Source organism: Halichoeres trimaculatus, unplaced genomic scaffold, assembly GCF_033239565.1.
Source record: "Halichoeres trimaculatus isolate MK-OKI-2021-1 unplaced genomic scaffold, fHalTri1.1 fHalTri1_scaffold_6, whole genome shotgun sequence".
Taxonomy (NCBI): Eukaryota; Metazoa; Chordata; class Actinopteri; order Labriformes; family Labridae; genus Halichoeres; species Halichoeres trimaculatus.
The window spans coordinates 26,907,274-26,933,985 of record NW_027437184.1 but is presented as its reverse complement, the minus strand read 5'-3'; the positions used below and the strand labels follow the sequence as shown (position 1 = coordinate 26,933,985).

Here is a 26,712-nt window from a genome sequence, read left to right as displayed (position 1 = left end):
GTCTCATTCTGTTTCTCAGGCTCACTTCTGAATCCTGTATTTTACCTTTCTTCACCATTGCTTCAAATTCTGAATCATGTCTGGAAAATAAATTCTGTTTTTCCGAATACCTGTCTAAATTTTGGGTCTTAGAACTACCAGGTCTGACCTGCTTCCTTCTGCTGAGAAGCTTCATAAAGTTGCTGATCTCATTTTCCAACAGGACTTGGCACCTGCCCACGCTGCCAAAAGCATCAAAAGCTGCTTAAATGACCAGCAAGTTCAAGGTAACCAGACCTGGTTCTGGTAAAGAATCTATGGGATATTGTCAAGAGGAAGAAACCCAGTAACACAGATGAGCTGGAGGCAGCCATCAAAGCAACCTGGGCGTCCATAACACCTCAACAGAACTAGAGTGTGACACTATTTTCATATTATTCTTCTGAATTTGGGGTTTTCAGTAACGGTAAGCCATTAATATCACAATAAAAGCAATAAATGCTTGAAATATTCCACCTTCTGTTTGTTGAATCTATATGTTATCAAAATTTGAGTTGAACTACTGAAATAAATGAACTCTTTCACCATATCATAATAGTGTTATATTCAGAGGTTAAACTCAAAACACACCTTTAGATATGAAGGATCATGGTTTAACAAATTTGTACTTCACTTTGCCCCATGAGCTTTCCAATAGAGCCCCCAGTCTTTTGGTTGTAGACCTTAAATATGACCAAACCCATATACTTTACAGCTATGATAAAGATAAAAAATAAAAATAAAAAAAAAATGACCAAGGTGGTGACACTTGAGTCTGGAAGTTGACTCATGGCTCTAAATGAAACATTTACAGAAGTATAGCAGCTGTAAAGCCGTGGGCGTCAGATATACAGCATGTTGAGCAATCTGTGGCATCTCTAAATACCCCATTACATGTCAGAAAGCCCTGTTCAGGACATGACACAGCCTGCCTGTGTTTGCACACAAAGCCTATCACTATCCTGTCAGCAGAAGCCTTAGGGCGACCAAGGACAGGATTGACTTCAGGATTTAGAACATAACGTACAAAGTAATAATAACATCACCCAAAATGAGAGTTTACGGGAAAGCTCAAGAAATCAATCAATCAATGAAATTTTAGAAAATAATTATAATTTTATTCAAGGTGCCCTGACAAATTTCTCAATCTGGCTCTCCATAAGTATCAGGTGATAAAAAAAAAAAAATAATGGCATCTTTAAATACGCAATAGTGATTGTATATGAATACATTTAAAGGTTTAACTATTCAAAAATGAGTACTGGTTTACGAGCATACACTCCCACATTGCTTATCAAGGTTTGAAATCTGTCACTCATATATGAACGTGTGTGCGTAATACCCTCATCATAATTCTATCATGTGGGGGATTTTTGTTGTTGCTGTATGAGCTATCAAAGCAGATCTTTCTTCTCATCCCTATAAGGAAAACTTGAGTCACAGGCCCAGGAAGGTAGTTTCTCAACACGCCCACTCCCCAACATATCCACTTCTCAGCCTATATAACAGCTGAGTCCTGCTCAGAGACTCAAAGCATCCTAAGAGGAAGCATGAGGTCATACAGTTTGTGCATCATAGCAAGCCTGGCTCTTGCAGTTTACTGTGCCCCAGCATCACAGATTACTACACAGGATGAAAGTTTGGCAGAGGTGCGTATGCTTTGGCTTGTCATGCATTTAAAGTTGTGTAGCGCATCTTTGTCCATAAATGAATTGCTGATCTTCTTTTCCAGAGCTACCTGAAGAACTTCTTCAACCTGACAGAGGAGAGGGGGCCAAATATCAGACGGGGGATCAGCCCAGTGACCAGGAAGCTGAGTGAGATGCAGAGATTCTTTGGCCTCAGGATCACAGGAAGCCTCGATGAAGACACAGTAGCAATGATGAAGAAGCCCCGCTGTGGCGTTCCAGATGGAAAAATTGCCCGTTTCTCCACCTTTGGAGGTGACCCCAAGTGGCAGAAAACCAGCCTCACCTACAGGTAAATAATAAGAGGTGATGATGTTTGTTTTTTAAAGAACATCAGCATTTATCAGGTTGCCTAACATGCGTCAATCCTTTTTCTGTATCACACAGAATCGAGAACTACACACCTGACATGTCTGTGGCAGAGATCGATGACTCCATACACAGAGCTCTGGAGGTTTGGGCCAAAGTCACTCCTCTGAGGTTTACAAGGATCTACAGCGGCACTGCTGACATTATGATCCGCTTCGGCAGTGGATGTGAGTCTGAAAAAGCTTTAAGTCATAAAATGTGCTCAGATCTTAAAATAAGGAGAGTGTAGCCTTGTTAGAGCCCTAAATGTGACAATGACACAAAATGTATTATAAAAACATGTAATAAAACCTGAAATGCAGTAACTGACCTTAAATGTAATAACGTTACATTTTGGGTCGGTTATTATATTTAGTTTTTTTTTTTTTTAATTCTAGTTTTAATTTTTAAAATATATTTTTTAATGTATTTATTTTTGATCAGGCTCAGCACTTTTGTTACATTGTTGACCAGTTAATTTATAATTATTATTATTATTATTATTATTATTATTATTATTATTATTATTATTATTATTATTATTATTATTTAAATTAATTTAATTTCATTTTGGGTCAGTTATTAGATTTTGGGGTGATGTAAAATTTCCGGCTCTTATAAGTCTTCTTTCAGTGTGGTCAATTTACCCAGTTTGTTGAATAGGCTGGTAGAGGGAGGCTTTAAACAGCATTAAAAGTTATTTTCTAGTGGGTATTTGCCCTAACAATGCCATTGTTTTGTACACGAGTATATGTATTGTGTTACGCATTCATGTGACATCTGAGAAGAAATCATCAGCAGGTTGCCTTGAAAAAAAGTTATCCTACCATATGAAACACAAGAACACCTTATGCAAATATAAACAATGTTTTTTTATTGTTATAATTTTTTATTTTTTTTTTTAATCTCTGGAATCCTGTGAACTCTTTCCAACCCTTTTGTTTTGAAAGCAACAGTTCCCCTCCACATGCGCCCAAAGCTTAAAACCTCTTCTATCCAGCTGTTCATATTTGAGTGACATTCATCCTTTAATAACAGACACTTTACCATCACTACCTTTTCAGAACACTTACATAATGTGTATCCTCAAAGAAAACAAGTAGTCAACAACCTTTACATCCATGGCATGCTGAAGCTTGTAGTTGTCTTTGAGCCAAATTTTTCCAGTTGCTGTTTTTTTGCCCAGTTGTGCTGTAAAAGCTGTGTTCATCCAAACTGATGTTTGTGCTTTGATGGATGAAGAACAAATGGTATCATTGTATTTATTATGACGTGTTCCTTCTCACAGCACATGGAGATTATTACCCCTTTGATGGCCCTGATGGCACCCTGGCCCATGCCTTTGCCCCCGCTAATGGCATCGGAGGAGACGCCCACTTTGATGATGCTGAGACCTTCACTTTCCGCTCAAACAGAGGTGAACGTCAGACAGAGTATTGTTCAAGTTAAATTTGCCGTTGCTGGTTTAAAATAGTGAACATTTAACTCAGTGACTTCAACCTAACTGGTGAGATAACAAGTTATTTTTCAGATCCAGACTTTAACATTTACCCCGTACCGTATGTTAGAAACGTGAACTATTTTGACCAGAAATTTGTATTTTTTTTTCCCAGGTTGTAATTTTTTTTCTTTTTGCTGAGATAGGCTCCAGCCTCTAGCCAACACTTGAGAGTTATTAGCACATCCTTGTCTTCATTTCTCAGGACTGGTGGTTATTACTTGCATGTAGCCTGGCATTTGTCAGATACTTTTGAACTGTCAGCACTTTTTGACTTGAGGCAATTTTTTAAACTTTTCATTAAAGTTTATATATATATATATATATATATATATATATATATATATATATATATATATATATATATATATATATATATATACATACACATATATATATATATATATATATATATATATATGTGTGTGTGTGTGTGTGTGTGTGTGTGTGTGTGTGTGTGTGTGTGTGTGTGTGTGTGTGTGACAATAGTTTTATATAAAAACACAAGAAATGAGGGAAATAAATAAATGTTGAATGTAAGGGGTATTTAAAAAACTTTCAGTCTATAATATATTTCCTTCTTGCTTTAAAAATCTAATTTAAAGAGAACTGTATTGGATAAATATAACACCAATTCAAAACATTTTTATGCAATTAAAAGTGTAAGTGTAAAAGCGTTTGACCTTAAGAGCCTACTATGGTAGTTTAAATAAGTGGCTGTAAGAAACAAACAGGAATCCTAATGCAAGTACCCCGACCTGAAAAGAGAAACCCGTCACTGATTTTTTTTTTTTTTTTTTTCTGCAGAATTAACTTTTCAGACTGTTTCAATGTACTTTCCAGCTTTTATTTGTTGTTTTACTTTAGTGAAAAGTTCTTTCACACCACTGACATATGTAGATATTATGTTTACGAACTTCCCCACTATCTTTCTGTACTTGGAATTACAATTTTACTGTTCTTCTCTTCTGAATCTTTTATAGGTTATGTCCTCTTTATGGTGGCTGCCCATGAGTTTGGTCACTCCCTGGGTCTGTCTCACTCTGATGATCCCGGTGCTCTCATGTACCCAGTGTACACATTCAGGAACCCCGACACCTTTATTCTGCCCCGTGATGACGTCAATGGAATCCAGTCTCTCTACGGTAAGCACGACCATCTTTGCCTGTCTCCATCCCCACAGAATTCGCCCAGGTCTCATGTGATCACATGCTAATTGTTGTTACTCTTAGGTTCAAACCCCCACAAGGATCCTTCTCAACCTGAACCAGAGGCTCCCACCACCCCTGACGCCTGTGACTCCACCATGCAGCTGGACGCTGTCACCACCCTGCGAGGGGAGATGTTCTTCTTCAAGGACAGGTATTAAGACATACTGAGTGCTAAAACAACTAAAACAATCATACCTGCTCCAGTTTATGAACTTGAAAGCTGTTTTCTTGTGTGTTTTCAGCTTCTTCTGGCGCAGCAACCCCCAGAGTTACAGACCTCAGCAGAGCCTCATCACAAACTTCTGGCCTAATGCTCCAGTCAACATTGATGCTGCTTATGAAAGCAGGTGGTCAGACAGAGTCTACCTCTTTAAAGGTAAACTCTATGCCTATTTCCTTCTAATATTATTCTAAAACACCATTTTGAAGCCAATCTGAGCAAATAAAGTGTTTTTTTCTTCTCCAGGCCGTAGGGTGTGGGCTTTCAGTGGTTACACTCTCATCCGAGGTTACCCAAAAAAACTGTCCACTTTTGGTTTCCCAAGAAATGTGAGAAAGATTGATGCAGCTCTATACGATGTGGACTCAAGCAAGACCCTGTTCTTTACAGGCAGCAGATACTACAGGTATGCTCGAAGAGCTTGATTTATCCCAGAGATATTCCATACCTTTCACCTTTGATGAGTTATCTTAGTGACCAGTCTGTTTTTTCTTTAGCTATGATGAGGCCCGACAGACCATGGGCTCACCTGAACAGATTGATCAGACCTTTTATGGCATGGACAGGAAGGTGACTGCAGCTTTCCAGTACAGAGGTGAGTAAAGCTGGCCTGAAAATAATACAAAATGTTTTTCTTCTTTTTTTTTCAGAGATTTATCTGATATTATAAATATCACGGTCTAACATTCATCTAATCAACATGAGGCTATAGCCAAGGGAGCTAAGGGCAGAAAGGTGAAAAAGCCAGCATCCAGCTTTGGTATTGAGGAAGCACAGACTTTATTCACACTGTTAATTTGTATTCAAAACGTAGATATTTGGCACATTTTTATCAAACTCTCTATTACGAAGCCGCTAAAATTGCTGGGAGGAAGTGGGCAAGCAATCATCGGGTAATTTTCACACACTATTAACTGTCTTATCTCACTCTCAGCAGATTGATTTCTGATTGAAAAGAGAGAATAAAACTAACAGCAAGTCTCTGTTTTTCAGGATATACTTACCTCTACAGTGGACCCTACATGTTTGAGTACGACATGAGGAGTGGGAGGTTGTTCCGTGTGCTGAGGAACAGCTACTTTCTGCGCTGTGTGAATTATTAGTTCACTTTTCACCACAGAAAAGTCATCTACTGACTCTTTTAATAAGAATGAATGTACATTTGCAGTGTTGGAACATGACACTTTAAAATAAAGTATTTTTTGAAATATTTATTTCTTTTTATAAACTGTAAACAAAATGGTTTCAAAGGTAAATAATAGTAAAATTAGTATTTTTTACTTTCTATGTCTTTCACATTTCTTTGCAGCACTGATGATGTGTTTGAGTCATTTCTGTTTTTCTTGATTTCATTGAAAGATTTAAGCTGTGAGTTAAGATTTAATTCTGTTATTCACCATTTATTTCATCAGGCCTTATATGTTTCCTGTTTTATAATTAAAAATAAAATTGATTGAACCTTTTACCCTGTGAGCTGGTGTGACATGATACATGACCATCCAAAGACAAGGACACAACTGCAGTCAGTGAATGGAGTATTTCATAAAGAAAGGGTACAGAGAGAAATGTACAAAATCTATTTTGAGACCAAAATTAAAATCAAAAATAGTTTCTGCTACAAACAGGGAACACTAGAAGCAGGGAACGCATGAAATGACAGTAAAGCAAAACAGAAGTAGAGAAAAAAAGGGACGAAATACTCAACGGCAATAGGGTTACAAACAGTGGCAAAGTGATGCAAAATGGTGAGGAAATAAAACACTAACATCACTTGACATACTCTGGTTTCAACACATATGCAGAACATATAAGGAAATAAAACAGGAAACATGGCTTCATCAGAACAGCTTGCTGGTGAAATCAATGAAGTACATGCTTCAACAGTGGTGTTTACTGGCAAACAGTATATAAAAACTAAGATTAGCTGGTAATTCACAGTCACAGTCAAAAAAGCTCCAAAATATCTATCATTAACCAACAGCAACATTAGCTTCTGAATATTTTGAGCTAGAAAACATTGAAATAAGCAGGCAAATAAAAGATATACAGTAATATTAACAGGAAAATGGTCATTATAACTACAACGGCATTTATATTGTCAAGCTAATAGTGGAACTGTTAAATCAGATAACTGATAATGCTAGCAAACAGCAACATTAGCAAGAAGTGATATAAGCTAGCAAAAATAAACAGCAACGTTAGCTGGTAAATAGTCACAAAGCTACAAAAAGGCCAACAGGCTGGTTGCTAGGCGCCGCACTGTTGGCAATGGCTGCCTTTTGCAGCAGCTCTCTCTTCTATGTCCGTTTCTTGTATTTTTTCTGCTCTTTTTTGTAATCTTTGTATTTGGAGTGGGTCATTACTTTGTATGGCTCATTTGTTGGTCATGAACACCAAACTTTTTGTGACTTCAGTGATATTTTAACTACTTTTTCTCCTGAGTTTGTCTGGAGATCCTACATGTAACCATGGCTGCATTGTTAACATCTGAACCCAGCTGTTTCCAGCCTGTAGCCTGTCGGTGTTAACTGGTGTAAGGCCTGACGTTTCCCCACAAGGTGAGGAGAAGGAGGTGAGGACAACGTGCTGGTTCTCAGGTGTGAGCTAAGAAGCGACTACATGGACCTGTCCTTCCATCCATTGTTATTGGGGATGTAAGATCTATCTCCAAGAAGATGGACAAGCTAGCTGTGCTAACCCTGCAACTGAGGGAATATCAGAAGGCAGAGTAGCATCATGCTATTCACAGACATGGTTAATGGAGCTAACATCAGACACCAAACGCTACATCGGAGGAGCTTCACCTGCTGTGAGCAGCCAGGATCTAGGGGGCAGAGATGGAGCATGACTGAAGAAGCTCAGTCCTGGACCCTGTGGAGGTGGAGGCTGACTGAACTGGAGAATGATGGACACGCTGTCATCATCTATTTTCTTATGGACCTTTTTGCACTTTCTATAAACTTTTTTACTTTTGTTTTCTTGATTGCTGCTGTGACTCCAATTTTGTTGTACTTGTTACAATGACAATAAAGTTATATTCTTTTCTATTCTATTCTATTCTATTCTATTCTATCTAGCAAACAGCAACTTTAGCTGTTGAACAATAGCTCCAGCTAGCAAGGAGTAATCACAAATAATATGTAAACATAAACTTGTACAGGGAAATAGTCTCATTTGATACCTATTCATTAATATGTTTAAACAAACAGTAATAAGTGATGATGACTGGCTAAAAGTAGAGTACAATTTTATGGTAAGACAATCAGTGCCAGACTTCAGGTTACAAATAACTGGACACTACAAAACCAGCTAGTTCTAAAGACATGCCCTCATTTGTGTCGTGGTTGCACAGGTTGTGTTGGTTGTGTCTCTTTCGTCTGGTGCATTAGGCGCATGGTGAATTCCCACTCGCAAGAAATCAACCTTTTTGGGAACCACTTGGCTTCAAATTAAAAGCCCTCTGCTGTTTTACACATGAGTTTTTCTCATAATAGCATCAGATGCACTCAAAGTAGATCTGCCTCAGTTTTTAACACTGAGGAGCTTCCAGTTATTTGTTGACTGACCTTTGTCCTTTGCTGATGTTGTGCTTAGCTGGAGGATGTCATGACATTACATTTTCTTTGTGCCTCTGTCCGTTATATAATAGAAACAACTCAGCCTATGATGAAAACTCTAAATACTGCTTAGGTTATGATATGTGCTCAGCACATAGAATACAACAAAGTGTCCAATCATTCAGAAATCCACAGCTGAAAAAAGGAGAAGTAAGTTCATGATAAAGGAATATTATTGTGCTCTCAATTAAATGTTTGCCAGTAAAAGAAAACAATGGCAATAAAAGTGATGCAATATAGGAATTAAACACATTAATCAAGAACTTACCAACAAAAAGTAAAACAGATGAAAAGGGTTTTTGTTTGTTTGTTTTTTAAATCTTATCAGATAAATTATGTTTGGATGATCTGTCTCCATCATGTTCATGCAGGCCCACTCATATCAAACTTCATCTACTGGCTCACCTCCAACCCTCTCCCACTCTCACCACAACACCTATCGTGTCTTTGCAGATGAGCTAGTTCATGTTCAGACTCTTGCAGGAATGTTTTATTGCCCCATCATGCATCAAACACTTAAATGGACAGATTCAGGAAAACACTAAACAGTCTACTCCTACTCATCATCTGAGCAGATTCAGGGAGGAAGAGTTCTTGGAGCTGATCTTTCTCCGCAGAGGGAAAAAGGAGTCATGGAGGGTGCTCTCACTGTGATGACATTTGTGATATTTGCACAGAGTGGGGCTGTGCCACTTGCTTCACCCACCCAAGAAGAGCTCTCTAAAGCCCAGGTAAACATGTTGGTTTGTTAATGTTACATAACCTGGTTATGTAGGGAAGGTAAGGGCAACCATTTGAGTGTGGTCAAATCAAGACATTTCCTGTTTTATTATTCAAGCTGCAAATTATAAACTCATGTACATCCTTTGAATGTTCATCTCCACATCTTTAACTTTGGAGAAGTGCATGAGTTTGTTTAATACTAAAAGCTGTACTTGGTGCATCAATAAAGGTAAACATGTTGTTCCATTTACAGATGAGAAAGTCAAATCTTCTGCTTGAAATGCCTACCAACGCTACAAAAATCTAGTACTCAGCAAGCCTTATCTTATGTGCTTATGCTTATGTCTTATCTCCAATGATAAATGTCATATGATTCTCAATATGAGTCACATTACCCAGTCAGGTTCAGAAAACTGTGTTATTTTGAGATATTAATAGACAAAAAATGGCACCTGAATTGGCTGTAAACAGTAAAAACAATCTGCAAATTGGTGGCATATCAAATCTAAAAGGACAAATTTCATCAAGAATAAGACAAAAAAAAAGCTCAGTTTCTTTAAAAAAAAGCATCTTTTTAGAAGAGTTTGTGAATGTGTGTAGTTTCAGATAAGCAAAATCATTCTTTGAATAAAGGACATCACCAAGGTCGTATGCACCACCATTCAAAGATAAAAAGGTGCTAAATGTAATGGCGGGTGGCTGTGTCATTTTCAACTTTGAATTTTTATTTGAATTTTGTCCAGTAGTTAGCTGACCATCTCTTGAAAATTAAAATGCAAAACCCTTTTTCATTTTAATTTGAAGTAGTAGAAGAAGGAACACGTAAAAACCTGCAGACAAAAACTGTGATCACCCCACAGTTCTCAATTACCTAACTCTGTACAATCTGCAGAGTTTCAAGAGATGTCTGAAGACTCGTCTGTTCAGGGAACATTTAAGCACTTAAAATTGACCCTTCTGCTCTTTTTCCTCGGGGGTAGAATGAGTTAGAAGAGTCAGCTCTTAGTGAATTTTCAGCACTGATTACTGAATGTTGTTGAAGGTTGAAGTATATTGTTGCAGCAATTGATTGTGGTTAGTTGAAAAAAATAAAAACCTTGCACTTAATGGCAGCACCTGCAGCCAAGTAACTTGTAGCACTTTGTTGCACTAACTAGGTTTTCCTTCCGTCTAAACTCTTGCTTTTGTTGTACCTTGCTTTGGACAAAAGCGTCTGCTAAATAAAACTGTAGAACTGCATTTCATCATTAAACTCTCTCAGTGTTCATTATTACTCTGATTGTTAAGTTGCTTTATGTATTTGAGATTATGAGCAACAAATGCATTTATCCTGTTGTGTATTTTCTTTTGAACACTCAAGGCTATACCGTTACATCATGTGCAGACAAGATGAGAAATTTCACCTTCAAAGACCTCGGGGACTCCGCAGAAGCGTGTTTGAAATTGTAGAAAAAACTGTTTTGTTTTGCAGAGCTGCTGAAAGAAATGTTGGCTGAGCAGCAGCACCATTTCAACACAACACAGCTCTGATGCAGCTGCAGGGGTGTGGTCCATCAACAGTATGCCTCACACTTTGGTTAAACATGTAGTGTACAGGAATTCCAAACTTCACTTCAAAAAGGAAGCAACCCTTCATGCAGAGAAAATATTGTATATATAATTTGCAGTGTTAAAGGAGCTACTGTACCGTCAGTGAGCATTGTTTCTTGTTTCTCCTCTCTCCAGGAGTATCTGTCTCGGTATTTCTCCGAGGTCGGTGTCAGTGCTCCTAACAGCGTCTGGCGAAGCTCTCTGGATTCTTTTGATGACGCTCTGAGGAAAATGCAAAATTCTTTGGTCTGGAGGTGACAGGAGAGCTTGACACAAACACCATCGAAGTGATGGCTCGACCACGCTGTGGTTTTACAGACGTGCACGCATACAGCCACTTTGAAAATAAACCCAAGTGGACAAGGCCTTTGGTCACATACAGGTACTCTACATGTTACGGCAGATAGCAGTTTTGAAATAAAGAACACTAAGGCCTCTGTTTTCTACACCATTTTTACTCATACTGTTGCAGGGTAACAGAGTACTCTCCACTTTTGAGTCAGAGTGATGTTGATGCAACCTTTGCCAAGGCCCTGCAGGTCTACAGCGATGTCGTCCCCCTGGACTTTAAACAAATCCACAGTGGCACCGCTGACATCATGATCAAGTTCAAGGGTCGAGGTATTTATCTGCTTTCAGTGTCTTTGAGAAAATATGTGAACTCTATTTAAACTGAATTTCTCTTCCTGTAACCAGAGCATGGTGATTTCGCTCCATTTGATGGACAGGGTGGAGTCTTGGCTCATGCATTCTCTCCTGGAGAGGGCATAGGAGGTGATGCCCATTTTGATGCAGATGAACAATGGTCTCTGACCTCATCAGGTACTCAGGTTTATGAGTGTGTTCAGGATGGGTGGCTGGGATTGGGATGGGGCCCCCTTTGCAATTGGAAATCTGATTGAAAACTGCTGGTTTAACCCTAAACTATCAACAGACACTGACACTTAAATTTGGAAGTTAAAGCAGATTAGTGGGAACAGAGATGTAGTTAAATGCTTGGCACAAGTTGATGCCCCTGGTTTTGACACCCCAGTTTCAAAGTTTAAACAGGCCCCTGCTGAGATCAAAAGGGAATTATGGCACTCATATTTTGGGGTCAAATGACTCAACAGTACAAAAGGATTTGAAATTGCTTTAACCCTCTGATGCATGAGTTATAAAAGCTTGTGTCAAAATCTTTTCCTTAAGTGCATTTATTGTTCTTGCATGAAAAAAAAAACCCTTGTCCAGTCATCGGTCATTTGATTCCCAACAGTCAGAAGAGGGGGCTGAGTGAAAAAAAAAAAGGATTCCTTGAAGAAATTTTTATATTTGAGTTGATATCGTGCAACAGCTGGTAAGGCTCTTTAGTGACTGCATCGTTGTTTGTCTGCAGGTAAGAATCTGCTCTTGGTGGCAGCACATGAGTTTGGTCATGCAATGGGATTATCCCACTCTAAAAAACAGAGTGCCCTGATGTATCCCAATTACCAGTATGTGAACACTGAGGACTACAGGCTGCCAGATGATGACAAAGAGGGAGTCCAGGCTCTCTACGGTGAGGGAAAAAAAACAAGTCGCAGATTTATGAAAAACAACTGCAACAACCTATTGATGCATTTTGTTTTTCTCTGTCTCCAAGGTGTCAGAGAGCAACCGACGGCCAAACCAGACCAACCAAATCCACAGCCCACCCCAAAACCTAAGCCAAAACCACAACCTGAACCTGAGCCTGAACCTGATCCTGAACCCACCCCAGAATCTGTACCAGACCGGTGCAGCAGGTACCTGCACTTTGATGCTGCGACCTCCATGGATGGATGGCTTTACTTCTTCCAAGACAAGTGAGACTACCATGCACTGTTTGCTTTTTAATTAACAACAGCACAGTAACAGTTCAACCAGAAAAGTTTGACCAAAAGATGAAAACTTTTTAAAAGACAACACACAGATTTTTTGTTTTGCTTATTTTTTTTTGTCAGATATTTTTGGAGGAGAAGCAGCTCTTGGGATGGCATTCATATGGAGAAGATTGAGTCTGTCTGGTCTGGAATAAAAAAGGTTGATGCTGCATATGAGTTTGGGGCAAGAGATGCTGTTTTTTTCTTTGAAGGTACTAAAACATTAAAAGTGATGACTTGCCATTACAGTTTTTTTTAGATTATGTTTAAGAAAAATCTAAAAAAAAAAACTAAAAAAAAACAATTATTAGATAAATGCTGAGAAGAGCAAAGGACGAAATGTAAATATAATACAGTACTGTACAGGGGGTTGTTGCCCTCTTGGGAGCCAAAACACAATGCTATAGGGCCCTCCTGGTTGGGCGTGCCAAAGCGCCCTCAAAAACATGCAGAACTTAGTGCCATTAGTGCTTTTTCTTCTTTTTGGCCCTATCCTTCAAAAAGTCTGTGCACACCACTGTTAAGATACACCTGTAAAACCAAATCAGAAAAATGCTTTGGATGTTTGGTAAATGGTGCCATCAGGTGCTATACCATCTCCATCTCTCAGTACCGTCTGCCAAAGATACAGTACAACAAATACGCAGATCATTACTGCAGATTGAATTTGATGACTCCTTGAAAGGAGTTTTGTTGAATGCAGATATTATTCTCAAGAGTCCTATTTTGTTAAATAGTTACCCTTATTATTCACCTACCCTTTTAGGTGATCATTACTGGGGGATCAACGGAAACCATGTCCTCCCAGGTTATCCCAAACCCATCAGTGACTTTGGCTTCCCTCAATATGTCAACAAGGTGGACGCTGCTGTCCACGTGCCATTCATCAGCAGAACTCTCTTCTTTGTGAGGGGCAAATACTGGAGGTGAGACATCCTAAGAGAGCTCTTATAAACCTGAGACCAGGAAAAGACAGACACCATGCACTGATTTATAACTCTCCATGTTGCACATTTAGCTACAATGAGAGGACAGGCAGTATGGATGGTGGGTACCCAAAATACATCTCCACAGAGTTTCCCGGCATTGGCGCCAGTGTGGATGCTGCTTTTATCAACAAAGGTGAGTAATACACACTTTAATCTCACAGCTGTAGGCCTTTGTGTTTCCTGCTCATTCACACACGTCTGTATTATTATTATTATTTATTTTTTGAGTAATTACATTAATGATTCTGTCATTACAGGTTACATTTACTTTTCATCTGGATTCACACAGACTGAGTACCAGTACAACCGCAGACGAGTGATCCGCACTCTGTTTAACAATGGATGGATGGACTGCGAATGAATACACAATGATCAAATACACATACATGAAAATAAACCCTCACACACAATATATATAATTTAACACAGCTAACATATTCAAATAGGCTAATCCTGAGTAGTTTTAGAGGGTCAGAAAAACTAATACTCTGCTGTAACTCGTCTGGTAATGAATAGTTTTCCCTGGGCATACATCAGTCCTTTGCAGTGAATCTTTTAGGTATTTTTCAAAAATGAACCTGTATGCTTTACCTTCAAAGACTGAGTGTGCAAAGACCACAGATTAAATAGAAGACGTCAAAGCAGGCACTGTGAGGTCAGGCAAGCTCTGACAGTTGTTTTTCCTTTTTTTTTTTTTTTTTTTTGGCATATATATTTTTCTTATCATTTTGAACAAAAGCTGGTTACTTTTTAATGTGCTTGTTGGCAGGTCACCTTGGTAGCTGTACTCTAAAGCAAACATTGATCTAGTCAAATATTAAACTGTAAATTGAAACACGGTTTACAAATAGACTCAATGTGCTCAAAAAGTCTTGAAACACATGGTTAAAACCAGTAAAAACTGTTATGAAAAAATTGTTGTACTTACATACAGTAAGACTCTCAGACTCTTCTGGAGTCAGAAGAAAGTGAGAAGCAAGCGACTGGTGGAAGAGGCTGAATTTTTCTTTTCCTTTTCTTTTCTTTTTTAAGTTGGACAATTGTTTTAATTAAATGCACAGCAGGTTTGTGAGTTGCTTTTCAAACATTTAGCTGAATGTATAATGCTGTAATAAATATAAACTATCTTTTAGAGTTGTCATTTTTATAGTATCTGATTTGTTGCCCTGTTATGAGTTCACTGTATAGCTGTGTGCTTTTAATGCCTGTCTTCTGAGAGAGAATATGTTCTTACTAACTTGGCAGGGGGTGACAATATAAAGGTGACACCTGGTAGACTCTTAACTTCATAAATAAATGTAAATTCACAATTTATTGTCATGTATCACTCTTTAAAATCCATAAAAATAAAAGATTGGTAATAAAACTTCAACAACCATAATGCCTAGCGGTCGCTGACGTCAGGGCGCACACCTCTTACTGTGATTGGCTGAAGTATTTATTTCTCCGCTGCACGAGTGAAGGTGAAGCGGCTGTAACAGTGTGAGTCACGGGCCTTTCTGCTGTCCAAAATGTCATCCAGTGGACTTTTAAACATGCAAGCTCAAATCTGTAAACGCCTGGTAAGTCAGGGAGTTTCAAAAGTCAATTGCAGTGATGTATTTTATTGTTATATTGCACGAGATGGCTCGTTTTAGCAACATTTCTGCTAGCTATCAACACAAGGCCCTGGTTATGTCAGATATCATTGTGTCTGTGAAGTCCTTGGTGTAAAGAGTCTGAGAACACCTGAGAACACCCACAGGTGTTCAAGATATAACACGAAGGACGCTCATATTACTGTGTTTTTCTGAACGGCGAAAAACAATGCATCCTTCTTCTTAGGTGGAGAGAACAATGACAACAACAGCTAGCTTGACACGCTTTATTTAGAGCCAAAATAAGGGACTCTCTTCATTTGTTGACATACTCGGATGTTCAGAATAAACTGACAGGTCAGCTGGCATGACAAGCTATATTAGACCAGGTCTGTGACTACCTGTCAGCAAAACTTTGGCTAGTTTCTGATGTGGCCTGTTCACTTACTGGAGTATTCACTGAATATTGACCCAGATTTTTGTTACAGGTTATAGACTTCATTCCCTTAAACTCAAATTGTGTTTTAAATTGTATCATAATGCATGTGTTTTGACATTCATGCAAATTCTTTGTTTCTTTGCACATTTTGTGGAAAAAAAAAAAAAAAAAAGTTATATAAACATATTGCTTAGAGCTTGGACGATATGTTTTTCCCGGTTCGATTCTTTTACAATTTTTGGGGTGCCTATTTCATTTAAATTGTGATTCTTAATTTGTTCTGATTTTTGCGATTTTTCATTTGCTTTTTAACATCAGACCATGTAAAAAAAGTTGAACATTGATGATGATGATGATGTCTTAGGACTTCCACAGACAATATCAGAAGCCATTTTTTCCCCAAAAAATGTACATCACATGTGAGTCAGTTTTTAAAATTTATTTAAAAAAGACTAAAATAAAGTACTTAAATTTGAAAAACTGTGAAAAATACATTTCTTCAAAGAAAAAAAAGTAAAACAAAAAGTCCTGATACTTTGATATATCACCCTAATACCCAGAAAAGAAATAAACTCCAACTGTTGACTGTAATGTTTGCATACATAGTGTTATATTTTACTAAGAGGAAGTTGTTGGAGAATTTTGGTTATACAGACTTAAACGCTCTACTTTGTGGGTTTGCTTTAAGAAGTATTGAACTTTCTCCTGGCGTACCCACAGGAAAAATATAAATGCCATAGCATTCTAATTTAAATCCTAGTATACAAATATTCTGCTTTAAAGGTAAAAGTCCAAGATTATCAGAGACTGAAGGCCAAATGTTCAAACTCTGTTTATTTATGTTAAGAAATCTGTAAACATAAATCAGGAGACATGTACACAGAGTTTTGGATTTACAAAGAAAACAACCTCTAGAGGCTTGTCAGGGGCAGAGGTTTGAGCAGACCTTGGTGTTTATGGCCCTCCCTTTCTTATGTAGTGACCGCATTGTTTCAGGTCTTGCCACACAGTGCAGTAAATTGCAAAGTTAACCCATACTGGAATTAAAAAGGACGTTTCCTTTCATAGAAACCCCTGAATAAATCCCAAATAGTCTATAATTACAGTTAAAACACTTTTTTAAAGGTAAGATAAATAGGTATACATTTTATTCACACCACAACTCACCACAGCATTTCTGATTTGAATTCTTCTGCTTTTCTAGACTCACAAATACCTCTCAAGAACGTACTCCTCTCGCCCTTCACTCAATGTAAGTTCAAAAGCTGATTTCTAACAAATGGATACCAGATAAATGACCCAAAAACCTGTATGATGCAGACTTGTGCTGCTTGCTTTTCAGGAAGTCGTTATCGTCAGTGCAGTCCGCACTCCAATGGGCTCTTTCAAAGGCAGCCTGGCAGCAGTTCCAGCCACTAAACTGGGCTCCATCGCCATCAAAGGAGCCATAGATAAAGCTGGTGTGTTCAGATGGTGCATTTAATTTTGAAGAGAGTTGAGCAATGTTGAGTTAATACCACTTGAAGTTCTCATTCTGTTTTGTTTTGCTGATCACTGTGTACACTGAGTGAGTTGACTGGTTGTCCCTGTGTCCAGGAATCGCTCCAGAGGAAGTCAAGGAAGTCTACATGGGGAATGTTCTTCAGGCAGGAGAAGGACAGGCACCCACCAGACAAGCCTTGCTAGGAGCAGGTAGGAAGGGGGGGGTTTCATTTTTGCTCATATCCTCAGTAATGAGGAGGTGAAACATAAAATGTTTAACAAATTGAAAATAAAGAAAGCACAAAACCAGGGATTTTAACTTTACACAAAAACTGAAAGTAGAAGTCATTTTATTTTTACTAAACTGAAGGAAAAAAGTATGGAAACAATTCTAGATCATCAGAGATTTTAGCATTTATGGGTCATGATTGTGTAATGCATTTGTCACACCAGTTGTAATGCAGAACAACAGCCAGAAAAAAATGTGTGATGCACCTTGTAGCTGTTTCATCCTTAAATTAAAAAAAAAAGGTTATTGCCAGTGGCTTTTAAAACTGTGAGTTTTGACCACAAACTGATGTCAGGAGGTAGAGTTGAGGTGGGCTTTGAGGCAGTTTCCTGCTGCAAGACTGAATTGAACAGATTGTGTTTGTTCATGCCTCCACAGTGATGTGATGCTTGTGTTTGTCCAGGGACCTTACCGTTTTTCTAGTCAACAAATTAACTAAAACTTGTTTCCTTCTGTTTTTTCATTCGACTTTGTCAAGCTAGCATTTTTGAAAAAATAATAAATAAAATCAAAATCCTACACTGAGAGTTAAAAACTCAAAGACGTTTAGTGTAGGGATGGGTACCTTTCACATTTGAAATGATACGGTACCAATTCCTGGTACTTGGCAGTCGGTACCTGTACTCAACGGTACCAATTTTCGGTACTTATGTATGTTTATGTGGCAAAAATATCAATTTGTTAAATAATAAAATATAAACTCTTTTTAATTTAACATATTTATTCTTCAGTATGTAACCTTGTAATGCCGTGTTCATGTCCAGCATGGAAAATCACTCTTTCTTCCACTCTCTCTCACAGTCACAAGGATGCATTTTGGTACCTTTATATAGTACCTTATGATTTTACATGAATTGGTACCCGGTACTTTTGAAAGAATTCAGTTGGTACCTATAAAAGTACCTAATTCGGTACCCATCCCTAGTTTAGTGTGTCACATTTTGAAACCTACAGCTCTGTTTTTTGTCCCTGGTTTTACTTTCAGGTTTGACACTCGGCACTCCGGCAACAACCATCAACAAAGTCTGTGCTTCAGGGATGAAGTCCATCATGATGGCAGCTCAGAGTCTGATGTGTGGTCACCAGGTAGCGTAAGCCTGCACTGCTGCCCCTCCGTTTGTCGTAGGATAAGGTTCGACTGTACTTAGTGCACGTTTTATAACAGGAATGTGAGTCCAAGAAAAGAAAGATAAAACTGTGTTATGACCACAAGCAGTCTTTGTTTGCAATAAGTATAATACACCCTTTAGATCTTGTAGAGTTTATCAGGGCTTTGGGTTCAGCAGACTGGGGTTGTCATTGTGGGTAAGTGTTTGGCTGTGTGTGTGTGTGTTTTCAGGATGTGATGGTAGCAGGAGGAATGGAGAGCATGTCCAATGTGCCCTATGTGATGACCAGAGATACACCGTCCTACGGAGGGGTGAAGATGGAGGACCTCATCGTGAAGGACGGACTCACTGACGTCTACAACAAATTCCACATGGTAACTTTCAAACACCTGATCATCATTTTCTTCTTTTACAGCTTTAGACATCATTTCTTGTACATCATACACGTCCCGGGGAAACCATCTTGTATTTGAAGCTGAATGACCAAAACTTGACACATAAATGTTAAAGCGTGGTATCAGCATACAGCCTCTAAATATTCTTGTAATTTTATTGGTTTCGTGTTTAACCTCTTCTGCTGCTGTCTCTAACAGGGAAACTGTGCAGAAAACACAGCAAAGAACTCCAGCATCACCCGAGAGGAGCAGGACGCGTACGCCATCAGCTCGTACACCCGCAGTAAAGCAGCGTACGACGCTGGTATTCTGGCAAAAGAGATCGTACCAGTGAGCATTCCTCAGAGAGGTACAGATCACTATTTTTAGCTCAGTGACAAAGCTTATGTCCTTTATTTTATGTACTCAGAGCAGAGTATCTGATGATAAGTTTCTTTTCAGGCAAACCTGATGTGGTCGTGTCCGAGGATGAGGAGTGGAGGAGAGTTGACTTCAGCAAAGTTCCCAAACTGAGGGCGGTGTTCCAGAAAGAAAATGGTAATCATCAAGTTGATTTAACTTTCTTTCTTTTTTTAATTCAGCTTTTTAAGTCAAACATTAAAGGAAGGGTCTGCAGGAGTTTTCATTACTCTTTAGTAAACACAAGTTCAAACTGGGCTCCTACTCCTTGGCTCAGTGCCAGCGGCAGCACACACCCACAGCCCTCAACTGTGACTACATGAACACACTCACTAGTCCAGCAGCCCCCTGCAGCATCGCATTTCTACATGGGAGAAACTCGAGAGCTGTGCACCTGACTTGGCGTGTTAGCACAGGCTAATCACACATTGACACATAGCTGGTTAGCAGAAAGCTAACTGTCGTTGCTCTCCGTCCTCTTTGTGCTGCTCTCCATGTTCCACATAGTGGGTGAAAGTCAAGCCAAGCTTCACCCTCGTTTAGAAAAAAGCTTTAACTGTTTGGTGTTTCACTTTTGTTGTGTTTTTCTTACTCCGTGCTACGTCCACTATTGAAGCTGTTTTAGCTTCCTTCACTCTCGAATCAACACAAAGTCACTTGCGCACTGGGCGTGCTGTGATTGGCTAATGTAACCCCGCATACTCTCTGCCCAGAAACATCCCAGTACAACCAAAGGGTTGAGGTAGGCATAGACACTGACACGCATGTATAGAGACTCATTGAATGCCCAAAATGTAGCAACAACCCATAGTGTAACTGCTGAGCCCCAAAATGAAATTTGACCTACTTATACTGCTTGAATTCTTCAGTTGCTATATAACTTGTTGTGATCACTCGTTAACTTTTCAGCTCTGGCACCCTCTGTGTTCTGTAAAAGTTAATCTGTAAATCAAGGGAGAAATAGTATATTAAATCTTGTTTGAATTTTCTTGCATACTGATTCCTGATTTGTGTCCAGGTACGGTTACAGCAGCTAACGCCAGCACCCTGAATGATGGAGCAGCAGCTCTTGTTCTGATGACAGCTGACGCTGCAAAGAGACTCAACGTCACTCCACTGGCCCGAGTTGTGTGTAAGCTTCGCACACATGCATGCATGCACACACATAAATTTAATTTATTGCAGGTCTTAAAGATGAAACCTCAACATTATTTAGCTACGTTCTTTTACGACGTAATTGTCAGAGTGGTTGGTATGGCAGTTTAGGAATGCCAGATTTAAGTTTAAAAGAAAAAAAGTCAGAAGTTGTTTAACCTCTTTAACCTATCATCAAGGTTAGAATATGTTTGATAATGTGAAATTGATCTTTATTCTATTAATCTTGCTCTTTATGTCTAGAGATACAAAGAAGTTAAATTCACAATGACAGAAGGCGTGTATAAAATGATGCTAAAATATGAAGTGTCGGTTTGTGAAAGGAATGATGTAATGTTTTTTTATGAAATTTCAGAATAAATATTATGTGGTCTTTTTGTTTTGTAGCTTTCGCTGATGCTGCAGTTGCTCCCATCGATTTCCCCATCGCTCCTGCGTTTGCTGTCCCAAAGGTCAGTTTGAGGATTTAACCTGGGGCAAAATCAGAGTTAAAGTTTAAGATCAGAATTCTTCCATTTTTGATCTGATCCATTATATCAGAAAAATAATGGATCTGGAGGGTTAGGGTTTCAAACAATGCAAACAGCGACATCTAGTGGCATGTCTGACTTATAACAGACTTGGGGAAAAAAAACAAAGCTTAGTTGAGGCAAGACAGTTGGTTTCTCAGAAAGACCACATGATTGCAACCAATGAGGCATTATCACAGCCTGTTCACATGACTTTTTGTTGTAGTTTAGTGTCACTGCACACACGTGGTCGTTCATTGAAAGTAAGCACACAAACACCAACGATTAGGGCCCGAGACTGGGACCAAAATGGTCGCATATGCGACCTTTTTTCAGCGTGTGCAAGTAAAAATTTCATCCGGTTGCACTTGTGCAAGTGCAAATGTTTTGATACTCTATCAATCACGGGCACTGTATGAGACATTGAGGATTGAATTCTCCCTCCCTTTCACTGGCTCAGTCTGTCTTGTCCACCTGAACTCTGAATGTTTGTTGTTAGTATTTGCTTTTATTCAAGAGGCATTTTTATTGTCTTCTTTTAAAAATACATAAAAGAAATAACCTGTTTTGTCAGCCAGAGCTTGTTGTAGACAAAAAAAAACAACTGCGTATGTGTGTGTCTGTTAGGTCCTGGATGCAGCAGGCCTGAAGAAAGAGGACATCGACATGTGGGAGATCAATGAGGCCTTTAGCGTGGTGGTCCTTGCAAACATCAAGATGCTGGGCATTGACCCTGCCAAAGTCAACATGAACGGAGGAGCTGTGTCTCTGGGACATCCCATCGGGTAAGATGAGAGGCAGAGTGGGACTAAAACATCATTGTTTTTTTTCTCTAGGGGTCTATGATGGGATCTGAAATAAAGGGGGGAGGCAAAAAGGGACACAGAACAATAAGGTTTTTTTTCTGTTGTGTGTGTACTTTAGTTATCTCTAGGATTATATGTTTATGGGGTTAATTTATTTAACCAGTAGACATGATAGGATATACAGATTTATAAAGCATTTGTAGATCATAAAGAAACACACTTTTCTTCAAAACTAAGAACACTGTTCATAGTTTCTACAGAGGGCATGTACGAAATGTCACTGTGGTGGAATGAATGGGTATCCGTGTTTATCTAGCGATTACTCTCATCTTCTGACCACTCAAGGCACTTCAACTTAACATTACATAACACGTCATATTAACCACTCAGGACATTCACCCATTCACCCTCTGATAGTAAAAGCAGCTTTGTAAAGCACCCACCAATATTAGGTAATTCCTGTCACACGCCCCCGGCACTCAGCTAGGGCAGTGTCTGGTAAGGTGTCTCGAAGCAGCGCAGGACAATCTCAACATCTCAAGACAGAGATTATGTTTTAAGCTCTTAATTTAATGCCCAAATACCCTTCAGAGTCTGCTTAGATCTGGTTTGTTGGTAAAAGAAATAAAAGTCTCTTGATATTTTTTAGTGCAGTTAAGTTAACAGACCTCAATTTCTGCCTGCACTGCTGAAAGCACGTGTATCATACTTACAGTTTTAACAGTTTTACTCTACTTTACAAATTAGACACAAATCAGACATAAACAGTGAACAGCAGTTTATCAGATGTGAAATCAAAACATCTATGTCTGAAATGAACATTTTCTTATAAGCTTTTGCTTAATGTATTCCTCTGCTTTGTAAATCAGGTCCATGTAGATATTAAGAAATCTGGTCTGTATCCACTGATCCCTGACTCTTTGGCAAACTGCAGAGACCTGTGTTGAGTCCATTTTTCCCCCATTTAAACTGATTTTTATCTTTTTTTTAGTCCTGTTTCTCATATTGCAGCCATTCTGTGTCATTACATTTAAATTTAAAGGTAAAACTCATTAAATTATCATCACCAATTATTAACAATTGAACACACTTCCATTGCTTTCTATCTGAGATTTAACAGATTATAGTTTCTGTATTTTTGTTTCGAGGAATATTTTTGGACATGTTCGCCTTTCAATGAGAAAAGCAGCTGAAGAGACACAGGAAGTGTGGGGAGTGGTGAGCAAGGGAAGACATGCAGCAGATGGGGCAGGAGTTAAACCTGTGCCACAAAACCTCAACCCTCTCTGAATGTTGCGTGTTCTCAAGCCACTACGCTGAAAGTGCTGGAGTAGATTATAGCTTCAAGAAGTATCTAAAATTAACACAAATTAAAAGTGAAGCCGATTGAGTATTACAGCGAGGAAAACAAGTATTTTCTACCAGACATTGGTTTTAACTCAATTAATTCACACATGAAAAGAAATCACAACGTTCAGGTACATAAATAATGATAATGTGGAAGTACTATAACACAGGAAAAAAGTATTCAACACACCATGGAAAGGCTGTATACTTTGGAAAGGAAATGCACCATACCACCTGAAATCTGTCGGTTATTATTACTTGAACTTCCAATTAGTGCAAACCAACATCAGCTGGGCTAGAGCTAATTGGTGGTCCTATAAAAAAGGTTGTTTTTTCACCAAGCAGTTACATATGACACACCTCACAATGAGTAAAGGCAAAGAGCTCTCTAAAGACATTCACAACCTGATTGTTGCTCAGCAACAGAATGGAACTGGTTACAGACTTATATCAAAGCACCTGAATATTCCAGTCAGCAGCATTGCGGCCATTATTCGCAAGTGGAAGAAGCACCACCTTACCATCAACATGCCATGCACAGGAGATCCTTGGAAGATTTCTAAACACGGAGTCGGAAAGATAGTCAGAAGAAGACTCAACGAGCCAAGGACCACCCTGAAAGTGCTCCAGAAAGACTATGAGGCAGCAGGTACGATTGTTACAGAGAAAACGATAGACAATGCACTCCACTGCCATGGCCTCTATGGACGCTCAGCCCGCAAGACTCCATTCTTCAAGAAAAGGCATGTTGAAGCTGGTTTAAAGTTTGCTAAACAGCATCTTGACAAGCCTGTAGAATACTGGGGGAATATTGTCTGGTCAGATGAGACCAAAATTGAACTTTTGGGCTGTCATACTACATACCATGTTTGGAGGAGAAATGGCACTGCACATCACCCAAAAAAAACACTACACCAACCGTGAAGTTTGGAGGTGGAAGCATCATGGCATGGGGTTGTTTCTCATCTCATGGTGTTGGCAAACTTCATATTATTAACGGAGCAATGAATGGAGCCATGTATGGGGAAATCGATAGCAAGTTCATCTTCTCTAAAATAGGACAAAGTATTCTACAATCTATTAAGTTGTGAAATTGATCTGATATGCAGAGTTAGATTATTCCAGTCCAACAGGGCCCTACATATGCTGTGGATTTTAGCTAAGACTAACTGAAACCCCATCTCTCTCCCCTCTCCTCAGGATGTCTGGAGCGAGGATTGTGGGTCACATGGTGCACAACCTGAAGTCGGGACAGTATGGTCTGGCAGGCATCTGTAACGGAGGAGGCGGAGCATCATCCATCCTCATCCAGAAACTGTAGAGAATGTGAACGTTTCTCCTCCTGATACACTCTCTGATCGTCTGTTAGCTGTTGGCTCTGAATGATTAAGACCTCTGCCCTCTTTTTACTGTAAAGAACATATCTGTTACATCTTTAATGCCAGTGGCCTTATACAAACAGCAGAGCAAGACTCAACGTCATCACACCAGTGTCTAAAACACTCCTTTGTTTGAAACATGTAAAGGTAAAATTAATATTTAACTCTGATTTGAAGTGGTTAAATAAATAGTTTTTATCAAAGCACTCTTTGTGAGGTGTGACTTTTTCTTAGTGAGTCTGACCTGAGACCTGACTTAATATTTACTCAATCATATCATACTCTGTGTACTCAATATTTTTATTTGATGGAGTAAAAAGGATCAAACTTTACAATTAAAATTTAGTGTCTTACCAAATGAATGCAGAGTTTAGCGGCTGGTTTAACTATTTCTATTTTCTGTCGAGGTCAAAAACAACAACAAAAATAAAATCAACTTATACAGTTGATGAAAATAAATGTTTTTATCATGACATGAAAGTGTGACAGTTAAAAAACACATACATAGATAAAAGACCAGATTAAAGTTAAGAAACAGCCCTGACATTTAGAGTGCTTGTTTTCATTCTGAGACAGTCCAAGACAAAGACCATCAGGAAATACTGGTGGAAAATCCTCACTCTATCAGAATGACGGATCTGAAGTGTTAATTTTTCACGCAACAAGCATTTACTGAACTGACCATTGATTCCGGGTACTGTACACTGTGAAAGATCTGTAACAGGCCATAAAAGAAAAACCTGTCATATTTATTTTTACACCGCAGTTTTTATCATGTTCATTAATTTCCTGGCATCACATTTTAACATAAAACATTATGTAGGGGAAGAGTTTAGATTTGATTTAAACAAATTTTAAACTTTTGTTCCTTCAGGTAAATGGTTTGGACAGACCACATGTAAAGCTTGTAGTCTTTCAGACCGTTCAAAGCGCTTTTACACCACAAGTCAAATGCACACGTTCATACACATTATTATGACGATGGCATAAGCTACCAGGAGGTGAATAAAGCTTTTAATATGTGTGCACAAAACAGAAAACAATATGTATAAAATGTGATATACCTTGCCATAATATATGATGTTTTAGTGTCAAATATACAATATATACAAACCAAGAAACACAAGAAAAAATTTGGAGAAAAGTTTCAAGACAAAAAAAATACAAAGATATCGACACAAACAGACACTAGGATTGAGATGACTAAGTTTCTTCTTTTTCTAGATCAATGGATCCCAACCTTTTCCGACACAGGGCCCACTTTTAAGTCTCAAAAATGACCCCAGAGGCCATATAAACTGTTCTCAGAGCCCTTTTTTATTGAAAATCAAAAGAGATGAAAGAATATTTGAACATTTTCAATATAGAACAGAATAGAATAGAACTTTATTTTCACTGTAACAAGTACAGCAGAATTGAAATCACAGCAGCAATCAAGAAAACAAAAGTAAGAAAGTGTATAGAAAGTGTAAAAAGCTCCATAAGAAAATAGATGCTGACAGCTTGTTCATCATTGTCCAGTTCAGCCAGTCTCCACCTCCACAGGGTCCAGGACTGAGCTTCTTCAGCAGTCTGTTCAGTCTCTGTCTCCTGGATCCTGTCTGCTCACAGCAGGTGAAGCTCTTCCAACATGGCCTTGGTGTCTGATGTCAGCTCTGTTAGCCATGTCTGTGAATAGCATGATGCTACTCTGCCCTCTGGTATTCCCTCTGTTGTTGGGTTAGCACAGTTAGCTCGTCCATCTTATTGGAGATAGATCTTACGTTCCCAATAACAATGGATGGAAGGACAGGTCCATGTTGTCACTTCTTAGCTCACACCTGAGAACCAGCACATCGTCCTCCCCTCCTTGTCCTCACCTTGTGGGAAGACATCAGTCCTTGCACCAGTTAATAGCTGAGTTCACATGTAAACAATGCAGCCATGGTTACATGTATGATCTCCAGACAAACACAGGAGAAAAAGTAGTAAAAATATCGCTGAAGACAAAACCAGTTTGGTGTCCATGACCAACAAATGAGCCATACAAAGTAATGATCCACTC

General features: G+C 38.8%; 2 protein-coding genes across 2 annotated transcripts; both read left to right on the top strand.

Moving 5' to 3' along the window:
- The first annotated feature begins 1,568 nt into the window (after positions 1-1,568).
- Positions 1,569-14,172, top strand: LOC141791829 (uncharacterized). Its single transcript, XM_074672487.1, is given in 21 exon segments — positions 1,569-1,667; positions 1,751-1,998; positions 2,094-2,242; positions 3,343-3,471; positions 4,536-4,697; positions 4,785-4,914; positions 5,006-5,139; positions 5,230-5,389; positions 5,481-5,578; positions 5,977-6,074; positions 9,176-9,331; positions 11,049-11,148; positions 11,151-11,295; positions 11,386-11,534; positions 11,610-11,735; positions 12,289-12,450; positions 12,565-12,736; positions 12,875-13,005; positions 13,560-13,719; positions 13,812-13,915; positions 14,040-14,172. Coding segments are annotated over 21 exon segments (2,916 nt in total). The 3' UTR covers positions 14,144-14,172.
- Positions 14,173-15,198: 1,026 nt separating this feature from the next.
- Positions 15,199-24,874, top strand: acat1 (acetyl-CoA acetyltransferase 1). Its single transcript, XM_074671642.1, has 12 exons — positions 15,199-15,344; positions 17,003-17,050; positions 17,141-17,258; positions 17,395-17,490; positions 18,555-18,655; positions 18,909-19,052; positions 19,272-19,422; positions 19,515-19,610; positions 20,491-20,604; positions 21,015-21,079; positions 21,764-21,921; positions 24,490-24,874. Exons 1-12 carry the CDS (start codon positions 15,294-15,296, stop codon positions 24,608-24,610), a joined length of 1,263 nt encoding a protein of 420 aa, XP_074527743.1. The 5' UTR covers positions 15,199-15,293; the 3' UTR covers positions 24,611-24,874.
- Positions 24,875-26,712: the final 1,838 nt, after the last annotated feature.